Below are 15,799 nucleotides of genomic sequence, written 5' to 3' on the forward strand. Positions count from 1 at the left end.
GCGCAGTGTCTGTGCCTGGGCCCAAGCCAGCAGCTCAGGGACCGGATGAAGTTGGTTTCATTTTTCATAGGACAGACTCTATTTAACCTCAGCGTAAGCAACATTTGCAAGGCAAGAAGAGAAAGTCTCATAACATGGTGGAGATGGTGGAGGTCTACGGATGTTTGCTGAATTATCTGTGCTAGTGCCCAGTGAGGGAAGAAGTACAGACTGCACGCTCTTGACTTCCTTCTCAGAGCTGCCATCTGGCATCCTGGGGAGTGCTTGCCCTTCGTTCCGTTTTCACATGTGAACTACCCTCATTCAGAGATCAGGTTGGATAACTTTATATCTGTATCCTCCAGTATTTAATAAGACATTCTTTTTCCATTTCCCAAATGCCTAATAAAGTGGTTCTTAACTTTTTTGGATCAGAGACTACTCAGAATTTACTGGGGCGCCTGGGTGGCTTAGTCAGTTAAGCATCTGCCTTCGGCTTAGGCCCCGTTCTGGGATCCTGGGATTGAGCCCTGTGTTGAACTCCCTGCTGAGCAAGGAGCCTGCTTCTCCCTCTCCCTTTGCCCCTCTCCCCTTACTCTCAAGTGAATAAATTTTTAAAAATCTTAGAAAAAAAAAGAATTTGGTGAGAGTGCTCTCTCTGGGGAAATGTACAAACTTGCAGAATTTTGCATATAATTTTAAGGAGTTTGTGGTTCTTTCCCCCCAAAAGCTGATCTGAGAGCTTTGGTGGGGGAGGAGGGAATAACCCTTTCTGTAGACTTTCCATAGTCACTGTGTTTAATATCTAAAGAAATACTCTAACTTTTTTTAACAGGTAGGTTTCATAGAAAAATGTGTTTAACGTTCTTCCAAATTGATGAAAAGTAACCATAGTATGCTTTAAGTCAGAATACATACGCATTGTGTTTCAGAAGATTTTTATCAAAACTTAAATTGAATAACAGTTGTCTCATATTTACTTTTGTCTCCTTCTTTTAAAGCTTGGTAAAATGCGGCTGACAATTCCATGCCGGGCCCTGACATGTTCTCATCTGCAGTGTTTTGATGCAACTCTCTATATTCAGATGAATGAGAAAAAACCAACTTGGGTTTGTCCTGTCTGTGATAAGAAGGCCCCATATGAGCACCTTATCATTGATGGGTATGTCCATTTATTGTGTTTCCTTATACTGTGACATGACCATCTGTTATTTGGATTTGTCTTCGTCAGGTTTAGGATGGAAATTCTGTAGGAAGTGTTTTCTGAGTAATATATTTTTAGGATTTTCCTGATTCTAGAAATCAGTTCTTTTTAAAGTAAGTAATACTGTGAGCATTTTTCCTTTCTAAGTCAACGTCCTCCTGTTTGGGGAGTGCACGCTTTACCATCTTTGTCTCCTTTTACCATTTAAAGTACCAGTGGTTCTGAGCAGGGTATGGTTATACCTGTTCCTCACATGAATCCATCTACCCCTAGTCATGCAGACCATGTCAGAGAAAGAGTGAAAGCACTGAGAAACTCTGGCTAACTTAAGCTTATCCAAATTGGGCTTTTTAGTGGAAGTTAACCTGTTTTTGCAGATGTTTCTCGTGGTTCAGTTGTGGTTCATCATACCTGTTCCCCATCATAAGGGCTGCTAAAACTGATCAGCATGCTGAATAGCAGCTTTCTTGGTTTCTCTCTTTCCTCTGAAATACTTGTCTTTGTCTTGTCTGCCTCCAGCATCACAACAATCAGGGGTTTTTGTGGTGATTTTTTTTTTTTAACACTCCTGTGTTTTATCTGTCCTTCTAAGCATCTTGTTGGAGTGTTTCTCTAAATGTACCCCTTATCCTCTAGCCTCCTTCTGTGTCTTTTTTGCCACTGAACAAAGATAAATTGTGGAAAGAAGGATCTTCTTTTTGGTAGTTACTGTACTCGCCAGCAAAACACTTAAGGCAGCTTATCTACAGCATTTGAGAAAACTCACGAGTCTGAATTTGTACCGTTAGAAAGGGGATACATTTAGCAATACAGTGTCACCTAGAACTTGAAAGATGGCAGACCAATCATGGGGAAAAAGTAAATGTGTCACTTAAATGTTTTATGTTTAATTGTTCAGAAGTGACAGTGATCACTAATAAATCTAAGTTAAGTAATATTTTACCAATACTTTGTATTACATAGCTTTAGGTCCCCTCCTCCATAAACTGGGATCGTTCTTTATTTTTAAAAGCCAGTGCACACATAAACGTTATCTATACACGCATTTAAAGAAAAATGGAAAAAGGAAAATAAAAGGGCTTCATAGTGTATTTTCTGATTTTTGTTTTTCTAGAATTGTGATAGTACAGTATTAATATTTTTTATCCATTGGTTTCATTTTAGAATTTGACACTTCCACACATTTTTTGCAAATCTCATTTCTTAATATCGGCATGGTATTTTTCAAGGAGATGTACCATTCAGTACCTATTTTTGTATGTATTGTTTCAATAAGATATGCTTACTGTGGACAGTTCGGACGATGCACAAGAATGTAAAGGAGAACTGATGTCCCCACTCAGAAATAACTGCTGTTCATGTACCATTCACACACAAAATTTTATTTTCACACTGTGGAATTTTATTTCCTTGGCATCTTCCCGCTTTCTGTGACTATTTACTCTATTCTTAAAAATCTTTGAAAACCTCGTTTTTCATGGTTATGTAAGGTACCTTGTATAAGGTACTGTAATCTAAGTAATATTTCTCTAAAATAGGCCTCAATTTTGAGAACAAATAATTGTCTGTTCTCCTTTCTTCTTTCTTGTTTATACTTCTACCAAACGTAGGAGATCTGATTGTTTTTTGAACAGCAATACTTCTAGTCTATTTTCATTTAGAATGTGATATTCAGAGGACCATGTATTTTTTGTAGCTTGTTTATGGAAATCCTAAAGTACTGTACAGACTGCGATGAGATACAGTTTAAGGAGGATGGCTCTTGGGCACCTATGAGATCAAAAAAGGAAGTACAGGAAGTCTCTGCCTCTTACAATGGAGTTGATGGTGAGTTGATGGTTTTCCAGAAGGGTGGGGCAGTGTCCCTGCTGTGGTATAGCCTTGCTTTTCAGTATTAAGACACATGTATTTCTGGGGGCACCTGGCTGGCTCAGTCAGCAGACCATGTGACACTTGATCTTGGGGTCGTGAGTTTGAGCCTCACTTCGGGTGCAGAGATTACTAAAAAAATAAAATAAGCTTTTTAAAAAAAGTATACATTTCTGAAAAACATAGCAGTTTATGGGTAGCTTATGAAATTATTGATTAAACATTCAGAAGTAGTAGAGAACTTTTAAATTCACTTTGCCAGCTTTTAAAATTTGGGGATATTGAGATTTAAAAGCAACATAATCTAGTAAGTCATTTCTAAGGTCATGCTTTTGAAATGGTATCCTTTTAAATTTTTAAGAGATTTGGTAAAGATTAATGAACATTTCTTCTTCGTTTATGTTATTTTTCTGGTTTTTAGTATGTTTTTGCTAGAAGGAAACTATGACTTTTAAAAAATGTTACGATACATTTCTTAAGTATCCCGGGTACATATATAATATATAGTATTTACCCTCAAGCTGCTTTTATTCTGAAATAGACATATGTTTTGATTGTTTGCCCTAATTCAGAATTGTCTTTCAAAAAAACAAAATGAAACAAAAAAACCCCTTTAACAACCAATAATAAATAGTATCTTTAAACTTAGGGGACCAGAGCTACTACTCTCTGACCCCAGCAATATTTTAAGTCTAAACTATAATTAATAAACTAATCCATAAGGGCACACTGAGGAAAAAAAGAGAGGTGTCATAGGTCTTTTCTTGCCTTGTGTTTTGATCATTCCCACACAGGATGCTTGAGCTCCACATTGGAGCATCAGGTGGCTTCTCACCACCAGTCCTCAAATAAAAATAAGAAAGTAGAGGTGATTGACTTAACCATAGACAGTTCATCTGATGAAGAGGAGGAGGAGCCATCTGCCAAGAGGACCTGTCCTTCCCTGTCTCCCACATCACCACTAAATAATAAAGGGTAAGTACTGAGACCTTGAAAAGTCATTGTGAAAGTTAATTTGCAAGTACGATTTAAAAGATCTGCCAAAGAAAATGATTATCCATGATTGTAAAATTTAACTTGGTAATCAAAGAATAGGTTGTATTTTCTCCAGGTGTGTGATAATCTTGAGGGACTGGGATAGTGCATTCAAGGAGTCCCTTGGATACAGTATTTATCATACCGAAAGGTATTCTAGTGCAGTGGTTCTCAAACTTCGGTGTACAGTAGAATCGCCCAGAGAGCTCATTAAAACACACATTGCTCCCCTATTCCCCCATGTCTGATTCAGGAGTAGAGACTGAGAAAACTTGTCTCTCTGATCAGTTCTTAGGTGATCTTAATGCTGCTCGTAGGATTTAAAACATTTACTCAGGCTGGAAATGTATGCTATAAGATTAATCCTGAGTTGAATCTTTCAAGTAGAAAACTGAGGAAGACCAGAGGAATGCTTTAAGCCGGCCTCAGAGTATGTGAGGTTTGCAGTGAAAGAAGTCAGAGCCTGAAGTTGCAGGGCACAATGCCTTCTGTTTTGCAAACTCATGTCCCATATTTGCCATTAGTCTCATATCAGTAATCGTGTACCTTGGTTATGCTTCAGTTCAGTTTAGCAAACACTGTTATCTACTTTAGGTAAAACACCCTGTGCTTAACATGGGTGATAATAATAATAATAATAATAAGCACAGTCCTAACCTTAAAGGTTTAACATTTTGTGGAGGATAGTAAAACACATAGCTAGCTCTAGCTGTACTCTTAAATAGACTCAGCCGCATAAGACACATTAGGGATTCTCAACAAAAAGTCTTCATGTTTTGCTGAGGCACAGTTGTGGCACACTAAAGGTGAATCTAGAAAGAGGTGTGTCCTTTTTTAGTTATGTGTCAGGAGAATGATGTAGCCTGTTGGACCTGAAAAGGAGCTATTCAAAAAATCTCCTTCCAACAAACAGTATGCCCGAAGAAGGAATGTTAAGTGGGAGAAGGCCTGATGTAAGGTTGCAAGGTTCAAGAGGGAAAGTTAACACCAGACCAAGAGCAGGCATTTCCATGTTTGGAGTGAAGTAATTTTCAGGTTGGAGACTGATGAAAGATCTTCTATATGATATGAAAAAAGATCTTCTATATGAGAATATTTGTAATTACTTGAAAGGTAAAGTTGAAACAGCAAGAACATAATAGTGATAAATGTATCTCATTCATTAAAAACTTTGACTGTTTCGGGAGTCTTCATAATACGATCAAACCTGTTACACAGGTTGGTATTTTCACTCTAGAGGAGCTTCACACACATCAGAGAGCAATAAAGACATTAATAGCAATATCATTATTCTAAAGGAAAAAAAAAAACGAATTCACCAATTCTGCTTTAAGTCTTACTTCATGAAACGTTACCTCTGATGAAAGCGTACCCTGATGGCTGCTACCAAACAAGCCTGACCTTGTTACTGCCCTGACTTATTTTATAAATCTGATTGAGAAAAAAAGAAAAGTCAAATGGCCAGAAGCTGGTATAGTTAGAACAGATATCAATAGACTCTTGATTCCAAAATATTTTATATATCAAAGCATACTGTGACCAAATACATATTATATTATTTCTTTAAATATCATAATTTGGTTACATGAAAAGATATTTCATAAATCTAGGTGTATAAATACCTTGTAGATTAAATGCGCCATTGTGTGTAAGTTAGTTCTACTCCTTAGAGTATTTTAGTAGTCATGCATATATGTGACCTGTGTGGTAGTTTTACTCTCTTGACTATACATTTTTCCTTAAGAGAAACTTTTTTGAGTGTTTAGAGATCTAATGTTTCAGTTCTTCAGGTATTTGCTTTGCTGTTTTTCCAAAAATAGTTTTGTTTATTATGTTTAGAAAATTATATTAGATGCATTAACTACTTCCTGAGCTTCCCAGTGAACAAGTAAACCCAGATACAATATTTACAAATGTCAGACCTTTCTCTGTTCTCAGATAAAAACAAGCAGCCTTGGGGCGCCTGGGTGGCTAGGTCGTTAAGCCTCTGACTCCGGCTCAGGTCATGATCCCAGGTTCCTGGGATTGAGCCCTACATCGGGCTCTCTGCTCCTTTCCCACTCCCCCTGCTTATATTCCCTCTCACTGTGTCTCTCTCTGTCAGATAAATAAATAAAATCTTAAACACACACACACACACACACACACATACGCAGAGCCTGAAAGTTTATGGCATTTTTAGAAGGATACAGCCATATTCAACACTAGTGGCCATTTTACAGTAATGACTAGCTGATAAAAACAAACCTAAACCCTGAGAATATTGTATTTGTTATTGTGCAGTGTAAAGGTGGAAATGCTTTTTCAGAATATTATCACAAAATTGAAAAGAAAGTTGCCAGCCAGGAATTGGAGGCAAACATTAGTAAATGTAAAACATTTTGTTGTCTTTAGCCGCCAAGTGTTTAGTATTCATCCAGAAGTGGGTTTTTTTTTTTTTTTTTTGCTGTTTGGTATACCAAGATGTTTTCAAAGGCTGGCATTTCATCTGCTTTCTTCTCTCTTGTAATCCCTTAGGCATTGTCAGAGGAGACGGCTAATGGAAAGTGGTACTTTTTATAGATGTAAGAGGTTTAATTAAGTTTCCATTAGACAAAACATTTTTATGAGGTAGATGAGAGTCTATTTTATGCTTCATATTCCATTCATGAAAATATGGTAGATGTCATAATTAGAACTCTGTTCCTAGACATCCAGCCTTGGCCTCTTTTGAAATATTCTGATCTTGCACTGCACCACTGAAATTGCGTCACACACCCAAGTACTTTTTATGAAGTTTTTGCAAGCAAAACAGTCTTTCTTTTCTCTTTATTTTCCAAAACATACATGCCTATTAGCCTCTTCTGTGGTTGGGATAAGACATAAACCTTATGTTCACACTCAGGGCTGTTAGAATTCTTTTTCTTTACAAAATCATTTCAAGTCTTCCTTTTCTTTTTCATTTCTTTCTCTCTTTTTACTTAATTTTTTTGTAAAAAAAAAAAAAAGATTCAGGGACACCTGGGTAGCTCAGTCAGTTAAGCATCTGACTCTTGGTTTTGACGCAGGTCATGATGTTGTGATCATGAGATCAGGCACCTGTCTGGCTCCACACTCAGCGTGGAATCTGCTTGGGATTCTCTCGCCCTGTGCCCCTCCCCCATGCTCACTCGCTCACACACACTCTTTCTCTCTGGAATAAATAATAAATCTTTAAAAAAAAAAAAAAAAGAATTTAACTTCTCAGCTACTGAAACATTTCATGCTGTTCTTCCAGAATCCCCCCCCCTTTTTTTTTGTCATTCCCCATCCCCTACACACACAGTTCTGTTCTCCCTTTAAAATCTCTCCACCACCTGTTCATTTTGGAGTATCTCTTGTCTGCTGCCTTCGTTCATTCAGCCGGCCTTGTATGCAAACAGTGTGCTGATGAGTGTGCGGGGCATTAGGTATACCAGGATTAAACAGTTCCTTGTCTCTGTTCCATAAAGCTTATACGTCTGGGGGCCAGCTGTTAAATCCACTGCTCAGATTGCTACCGTCCCCCAGGCTTGTCTATACGTGTTTTCTTTGGGAGGACATACCTATACTTTTTACCAGACAGCACTCAGTGCTTATTTTTAAAACGTTTCAGAATCAGAGCACCTGCGTGGCGCAGTCGTTAAGCCTCTGCCTTCAGCTCAGGTCATGATCCCAGGGTCCTGGGATCAAGCCCGGTGTAGGGCTCTCTGCTCAGCGGGAAGCCTGCTTCTCCCTCTCCAACTCCCCCTGCTTATGTCTCTCTCCCTGTCAAATAAATTTAAAAAAAAAAAACTTTAAAAGATAAATAAATAAAAGGTTTCAGAATCTCAGCTGCTATAGATATCTTCCGCTAATCTCTCACTGGAGGGGCTCAGCCGTGCATTCTGAAAGTGTAGATGAAGCAGCATGTGATTATGAATGTCGGACATACCGTTGCACCCATCCATTTTCCCCTGTAGCTCCTGCAAACGGCTACTGTATATGCAGATTACTTCCTAGTCATTATGATAGTCTAAATTATGTATTGCTTTGGTTGTCTTTTTATTTCCAGCACAAAAGGTATGATTCGTTTTGTGAGATGCAGTCCCTTTGTTAAACCTAAAAGTTCAACTAACTCGTGAAAATTATGCAAACCTTTCCTCCTTCTAGCATATTAAGTCTTCCACATCAAGCGTCTCCAGTGTCCCGTACCCCAAGCCTCCCTGCTGTAGACACAAGCTACATTAATACATCCCTCATCCAAGACTACAGGCATCCTTTCCACATGACACCCATGCCTTATGACCTACAAGGTGAGTCACCAGTTCTTCTCTGTTGTCACATAGCATTATGAATACCTTTCATCTCCATAGTCTTCCTCCGGGTGAGTCTAAAGAAGGATGGAAAGATTGATAAAACGGGCTTGGGCTTAGGGAACTGGGGGAAATGCATACTGTGATCTTAAATGAATAGAGGTCTAGTTTCTTGTTTGTACCTTTATCAGTAGCTAGTGCTTTACTGTCAGTAGTGAAAATTGTGTGATGATCTTTAGGTTTTGTGACCTTCAGAATAGTCTCCAAGTTGTTTTGGGATGACTTTCTGTATATTGCTTTGAATTTTGATTTTATGAAAATTATTCATTGTTCCTTCCCTGGATCCAGTTATAATGCAACAGGCATGTGGGTAACTCTGTTGTATTATCTTTAAAATAGTGCTGATTTGAGACATTGACAGTTTTAACTTTTGTTCCAGTGAACCTGATTCTTCCTTTTAAAGGTAGTTTGAAATGTCAGTGCACCCATTGCACAATGTATTTTGAGTTGATAATAATCATTTACATTATCACAAAATTATTAATTCTCTTATATCTTTGTAATTTAATAATTTGTAGTCTAGGAAGATTTTTATTTCGAAAAGCTGTATGTGCCCATTGTAGAAAATTTAATACAAAAAATGTAAACTGGGAGTTGTCCTCCACCCCTCCCCCTACAGAAGAATCCGGTGCAAAGATTCCCAGAAGCTGAGTTAGTTGAGTAGGTTCTTAGTGATTTTAGGAGTACCCTGTTTGAGCTCTGTCCAATAGCACTTTCCTCGGGGAGGGAGATGTTATAATTGATAGTGACCATTAGCCCCATATGGTTATTGGGCATTTGAAACATAGGCTAGTGTGATTGAAGAACTGAGTTTTTCATTTTATTTCATCTTAATAAATGTAGACATCATGTGGCTAAGGGCAGCCCTGTTTCTCACTTAGGTTACTGCCAGATCTCACTGTCAGGAACCACAGTGCTATCCGTTTTGCAGGTCCTCGTGTTATCTGTTCCAGTGTAGATAGTGGATGGATCCCCAAAGTATTTGTGTTATTGTCATGTTTTTCACTACATCTGCTTGTTGTCCTTTCCCCCAAGTTGAGATCTCATAATAAAGCATTTTATTCACATGGGTTTTCTTGTTCTTCATTACATTTTGCATTGAGTGATATGGACAAGAGTGGGAGTTAAAGAAGGGGCAGCCAGGAATCAGAGCTGGCCCTTCTGTGATGCACCCCTCCAGCAGCGAGGCAACCCCCCCCCCCACCCCCCGCAAATCTGTTTTCCTCCCTTCTGCCGCCGGGGGGTCTCTGAGTTAGAATCTGGTAAGATAGTGGTGAGTGGGCAAATTTGAGAATGAAAAAGAAAATCTGTGCTCTAGGTTGCTGAAATTTTTCTATGTAAAACTTGTCTCACCCACAAAATGAAGCCAGAAATAATGACCTACCTCGTAGGTGCGGTGCTTGCGAGGAGTAAATTCGAGTAGTTTGAAATGTTACTTAGGAGGAGTCGATGAGAACGTTTGGTGAAAAGTGCTCCATCAGTGTAAGGGATCAGTGTTGGATCCAGCAGGGCAGCTGTGGCCCAGATCGCACAAATGGAGTTACAAGGAGGGCATGTCATGACTAGAGCTTGGACTTCAGCCTCGGTAATCTAGAGATGAGAGAGATGTACAACATTCAGCTCCTCTCTTCTTGTTTAACTTCTAAATGACTTCAGAATTAGCATTTTAAGATTTTTGTTTATTTCTGGAGTATTAGGGGCATTAGGGAGGGTTTTTTCTTTTGTTTTCCAAAACTAAAATAATTTTTTTTCTCACAGGATTAGATTTCTTTCCTTTCTTATCAGGAGACAATCAGGTATGTTATATGAAAAAAATGCTGTTGTTTTCATTGCACATTGGAATATTTATAAGTATAATATGTAGCTGAGAGAGAAGATAAATTTCTTGGGAAGTTCAGAGTAGTCCTACTTATTATTGTAAAGGTTTTATGAATTTAAATAAAAATACCCTTGTTTCTACTGTGTCTGAGTATATAGTAGGAAAGTATCTATTTGTTGGTTCCCCAGTAATTGTTTAATAAAGAAACAGGGCAGTAAATCAACTGGTAAATTCTTGGCCAAATATCTCCATAAGAGAAAGAGGGTCGACTGTCTTCTTTCCTGCTGCTTCTGAGCATATGCCTCTTTGGAAATAGAATTTTGAGAATTGTTTGTATTACAAATTAAAACAAAACAAACTAGCAGTTTTATTTTGGTATTCCCCCCGCCCCAGTTTAAAATATAGAAATGTCTCTCAAGTTCAAGGATGTGATTATTATATAAGGACATCTGATTCTGTGAAATGTTTTATTAGGTATTTCAGACATAGCAGATATGCAGTATATATTAAATTTAGAACTCTGGGGATGCATGGGTGACTCAGTTGGTTAAGCATCTGTCTTCAGCTCAGGTCATGATCTCAGGGTCCTGGGATCGAACCCACGTGGGGAGCCTGCTTCTCTCTCTCCCTCTGCCTGCCACTCCCCCTGTTTGTACTCTCACGCTCTCTCTGTCAAATAAATTTTTTTTAAAATCTTTTTAAATTTAGGACTCTGTTCTGCCGAGAAGAAGGTTTATGAATTAGAACTGATGGGTTTTGTGTCTTCTGTTCCCCGCCCCCCAGCATTATAACACATCCCTCCTGGCTGCCGCCGCCGCAGCAGTGTCAGATGATCAAGACCTCTTACACTCGTCTCGGTTTTTCCCGTATACCTCCTCGCAGATGTTTCTCGATCAGTTAAGTGCAGGAGGCAGTACTTCTCTGCCAACCACCAATGGAAGCAGTAGTGGCAGTAACAGCAGCCTCGTGTCCTCCAACAGCCTGCGGGAGAGCCATAGCCACACCGTTGCAAACAGGAGCAGCACGGACACAGCATCCATCTTCGGCATCATACCAGACATTATTTCATTGGACTGATTCCCTTGCCCCTGCTGCTCCTGCCCCCACCCCAGATTAAATGAACTTGGCAGAAAGAAGAGAACTTTATGCTATGTTTTACCTTATTCTGTTTAGAAAAGTACACAAGCGTGTTTTTTTCCTTTTTTTAGGGAAAAAATTAAAAGAAATGTACAGAGAACAAAACTATATTTTCAGTTTTACTTTTGTATATAAATCTAAGACTGCCTGTCTGATAAAACACTTGTAAAAAACAAAAAACAAAAAAAAAAAAAAAAGGAAAGAAAAGAAAAAAAAAAAAAAAACAGTACCCACAAACCACCTTCAGTTCATTTTTTTCCTGGATTCTGAAGATTTTTTTCCATCATTTGTCCTATGGTTTTGGTTTTATTTTACTTCAATGGCATTATTTTATTTGCAATAACAGAAAAGGAATTGCATGTATGAAGTTTTAAATTGTGGGCTTTTCTTCGTTGTGGGGAGGGAGCTGGGGGGATAGTTTTCATTTCCATTTTCTAAAAAGGACAGACTTGGATTCTGTTTGTGTGTGTGCATATTTTATCCAGCCTTAAGTTATAAATCTCATCTGTCCCACTGCATTCCCTGTGTATTTTCAGGACCTAGCTCGTGGGGGTGTGTGTTCAGTGTGTGTGTCTGTGTATATTTTTCTGTTGTTACTGTTCCTTCTCCTCCCAAGTTTGCATTCAGTTGATAAATCAGTTGCCTGCTTCTTTCAAAGTGCTTTGAAGGTCTTGAACTCACATATGAGCATCTTTATTGATATCCCAAGTGCATGTTCTCCATCACATATTCTCTCTTATTTGCTAGATACCCCCTGAGAATATGTTTTAGAGATTTGGAGTAAAGCTGTCTGGATAAGGAGTAGGCTTGGCAGACCTGTGAATAATACACTTTAGTCTAGTTCTTTCTTCTAAATTTGGATTGCCAGTATTATGTATTTAAACCAAGTCTGTGAACACCTGCCTTTTGGCCACAGGGTAACAAGTTTTCATGTAAGATCTTCATGCCAAAGTAGGAAGTAAAAATAGCTTAGAAAGTCGTGCTGGGTGTCTTGTGCAGCTGACAGAGGTAAGGTTACATCACCTCGAAAAAGAAAGACAGTTATCCTAAAAGTAAATCCTCTCTGGAAAATACAGTGCACCACACATGTCAGTCTAGAAATCCACTATCTGATAAACAGTTGAAATGCAAAATAGGCTTGATCCTTGGTCATTTTTACTCTCTGGATCTGAGTGTACTTCTTTTCTTAGCCTAGCTATCTTGTTTGTTTTATTTTTTCTTCACCTTTTAGAGAAAAGCATGACATAGGAAGTCAATTCTTTCTTTCTTTGTTACTTTCTTTCTTTAGAATTCATGGATCAATCTGATCTATTTATTAATAATGGAACATGTAAATATAGTGAGAACTGTTTTTGAGGAGATGAGTGTGGGTTGGAGGGAAGGAAGGTGGTTCTACCATTGTCCCAAAATCCTCATTAGAGAAGGTGTGATGTTCTTCAGGGAGCACCTGAGGGTGTGGAAAGTATCTTCTAGCTGATGGAGAGGTTTAGCTGGTTTAACAGAAAAGATAGAAAGAAGGAAGGGGCATAACAATTACCATTTTCCCAGGCTGGATCTTTCTATCACAGCTGTTCAGGTTCTCAGAGTTGACGAAGGACCACCTTTGTGTATAAAAGTGTTTCAACCTTGCAGTGGTAACAAAATGACCTACTTTTTCCAGGTAGAATTCAAGATGGCTGTATCTTCAGTTGTATGATAAAATTAACGGTTCACTTGACTGTGTGGCATCTAAAAATAATACCTGTTTTTACAGCATCTCTCTGCCACTAAATTGTTGACTTGAATTTTGAAAAACAAGTTGGTGTTGATATGTATATGTGTGTGTGTATATATGTATTTATAGACAAGTGTGAGTGACACGTGAGTTATATAGTCTTCCCCTACGCATGTGTATTCCACACATACATGGCTGAGTTATAGTCACTAAACAATCTGCAATAAAAAACAAAAGATTCATTGTCAGTGAAAACAGGAATTAGTTAAGTTTTTTAATGAATATGCTATTATGGTGAGTAAACTCTTTAAGAACTCGCATCGCTATATTAACTTAGGCAATACTTAATGGTACCATAATTTGTGTCTAAATTCAGATTGGGTTAGAAATCACTCAAGTTGTGGGATGTTGCTTCTTATTTCACACTGTAATAGGAAACATTTCTGTTAATTCAGCTACCTAAAATGAATAGTTTTTTGTATCCTCTTTTTTTGTTTGTTTGTTTTTCTGTCGTTGTTAGTGGTCTCAAAATTCTGATCAATAACTTTGTGTATGATGCTGAATTCCAAACTCTGAATGATCCAGTTGAAAACCCATCCCTCTCCTTTCTTCAGCCCAGTTTTGGGGATGGTGAGTTTCCCTCAGTGCCCTGCATTATACCGACCTAAGGGAAGAACAGGTAATAGGGAGAAAGAAGTGTCTCTCTGGTGGCTTTGGTCATGTCTCCACAAGAGAAACGAACTGTTTGATTGTCTTTTGATGTTAGTTCATTCCACTCTAAGGAGTTTGTTTCTTTGGAAAGTTGTTGACTTTCCCAAGCGTTGCATGAGTGGTAGCTATCACTCTGTTGGTCTCGTGGTCGATACTGGTCAATCAGACTGTCATGATCTATACTAGTTACTGGTAGAGTCAGGCACTGCACTGTTCTAAGTTAAAAGAAGTGCATGGTCATTTCGTCTGTTTTTTCCTTAGCCTGCCCTCACTCCCCTACCCACACCAACACTGACATGCTGTCTGCGGACAAATAGCGACTCTTAGAGTCTTTTGGCAAGTTGCCACCATCCACTTGCCTTGGTCATTCATAATAGGTGTGCATACGATTGTGTTTCTGTACAGTACTCTCTGTGTGTGGGGGTGTGTGTGTGTGTATACATGCACACATCTTTGATAAAATAGCTGTTTGACTTAGCAGGGTTGAAGTGGCTTTTAATTATTTTGTGGGCATTATTGGACACATCTTTTTAAAACAATCTGAACCTTAACCATACCACACTTGGTTGACTAATTTATTTTGAGCATTAAAATTTTTCTTCTGTTAACTGAGATGTTACCACATTTCTGTATCATTACTGACTTAAGAAAGATTGCACTTAATCTTCTGATAAATGTGATTTCCTGGCAGATTTTCCATAGAGACAAATGTCTGAAACTGAATGAAAATATATCCCAATTTTAAATGCGCTAATTGTGGAAAGAACATTTTTAAACAATTCCAAGTTTAAATACATAAGACGCTTCAAGATCTTCAGGACTTTAAAGCACATTTAAAATTATTTTAGTAAGGATTTTGTTTTATCAATACATGTTGAATTGTTTTTTAATTAAAAAAAAAAAACATAAAGCTTAGATTTCAGAAAGAGGGAGGGAGAATAGCTGGTGGTCCCAGAGTGTGCTGCTGTTAATTGTTTAATTAACAAAGGGGAAATGTATATAAACAGATATAAAAGTTACCATAAATTCCATGAACTTAAATCTGTGATTCATTGCCTTAAAACTTTCTCTCTTAGAAATTTCCATACCGCATGCCAAACCAGTAAAATGGCTTTTAAAAATGTATAGTAGACCAATGTCAGTTTGTATAAAAGTACCAAGTGAAAATATTTATTACATGCATTGGAAAAAAAATTGTTTACCTATTGAATGTTACCTGTTTATGTAGAGCTCTTTAGATGTAATAAAAGAAAAGCCTTCAGTTAATTTGTCTTCTGTAAAATACACTGGGTATTCAAGGGACAATCCCTATGAGAAAAATGATAACGCTTTGTGCTTCCAAAGCACCTTTCATCCAGAGATTTCAAAGCATGGCAATTAACTAATTCTCTCACAACATGCTTTGAGGTAAGTAATGCATATACAGCCATCGTTCCCCGTTCTTACTGAAATATGACAAGCTTTGTACTGAACCATAGCATCTGTTTAGTTTTAAATCTGTTTGGTAATCTGCAGTGTGAGTGCTAAGAGCAGTGTGGCCTTTTTTGTAAACAACTCTAGGTGCTAAGTAAACCAACTGGAATTTCAGGAATGAACAAGAAACCTGGGCTTACTGTCATGTAAAAAGCCTTTCCTGGGGTAGAGGTTTACATCAGGACGTGTTGCAGGATCTTAGAATCCTAGCTACCACGTACCCTAAATTGGGAGCACTGAGTCGGGGGAGATAGCCGTGGGTGCTGATGGCCGCTGCACACCACTCAGGTGCTTTGGGCAAGCTGTGCTTCGGATTCCTATTGGCAACTCAGATGATTAATAAAACTTGCTTTAAAACCATCCTGGGACTATTCAGTGACAGAGACATTTTTAAAAAGCCTTGAGGGTAAGTACCCTTGTTTATTCTGGCCCAGAACTTCCTTTTCCTGTCCCTCCAACTCCTGGGTATATACCCTGTCTCGTCTGTGGTGTTCAGCTCGGCTGTG

The 15,799-nt window shown here is 38.3% G+C and overlaps 1 protein-coding gene across 2 annotated transcripts in view; it reads left to right on the forward strand.

Moving 5' to 3' along the window:
- PIAS1 (protein inhibitor of activated STAT 1) overlaps nucleotides 1-15,086 on the forward strand; it is a 122,464-nt gene extending 107,378 nt beyond the window's left edge. For both annotated transcript variants that reach the window (XM_047736773.1, XM_047736772.1), the window contains exons 9-14: nucleotides 981-1,141; nucleotides 2,880-3,010; nucleotides 3,847-4,027; nucleotides 8,237-8,379; nucleotides 10,198-10,235; nucleotides 11,042-15,086. In XM_047736773.1, the coding sequence (XP_047592729.1) occupies nucleotides 981-1,141; nucleotides 2,880-3,010; nucleotides 3,847-4,027; nucleotides 8,237-8,379; nucleotides 10,198-10,235; nucleotides 11,042-11,335 (948 nt within the window). In that variant the 3' untranslated portion in view covers nucleotides 11,336-15,086. The remainder of the gene's footprint in view (nucleotides 1-980; nucleotides 1,142-2,879; nucleotides 3,011-3,846; nucleotides 4,028-8,236; nucleotides 8,380-10,197; nucleotides 10,236-11,041) is intronic.
- Nucleotides 15,087-15,799: the final 713 nt, after the last annotated feature.

The sequence above is a fragment of the Lutra lutra genome, chromosome 7 (assembly GCF_902655055.1).
Source record: "Lutra lutra chromosome 7, mLutLut1.2, whole genome shotgun sequence".
Classification (NCBI taxonomy): domain Eukaryota; kingdom Metazoa; phylum Chordata; class Mammalia; order Carnivora; family Mustelidae; genus Lutra; species Lutra lutra.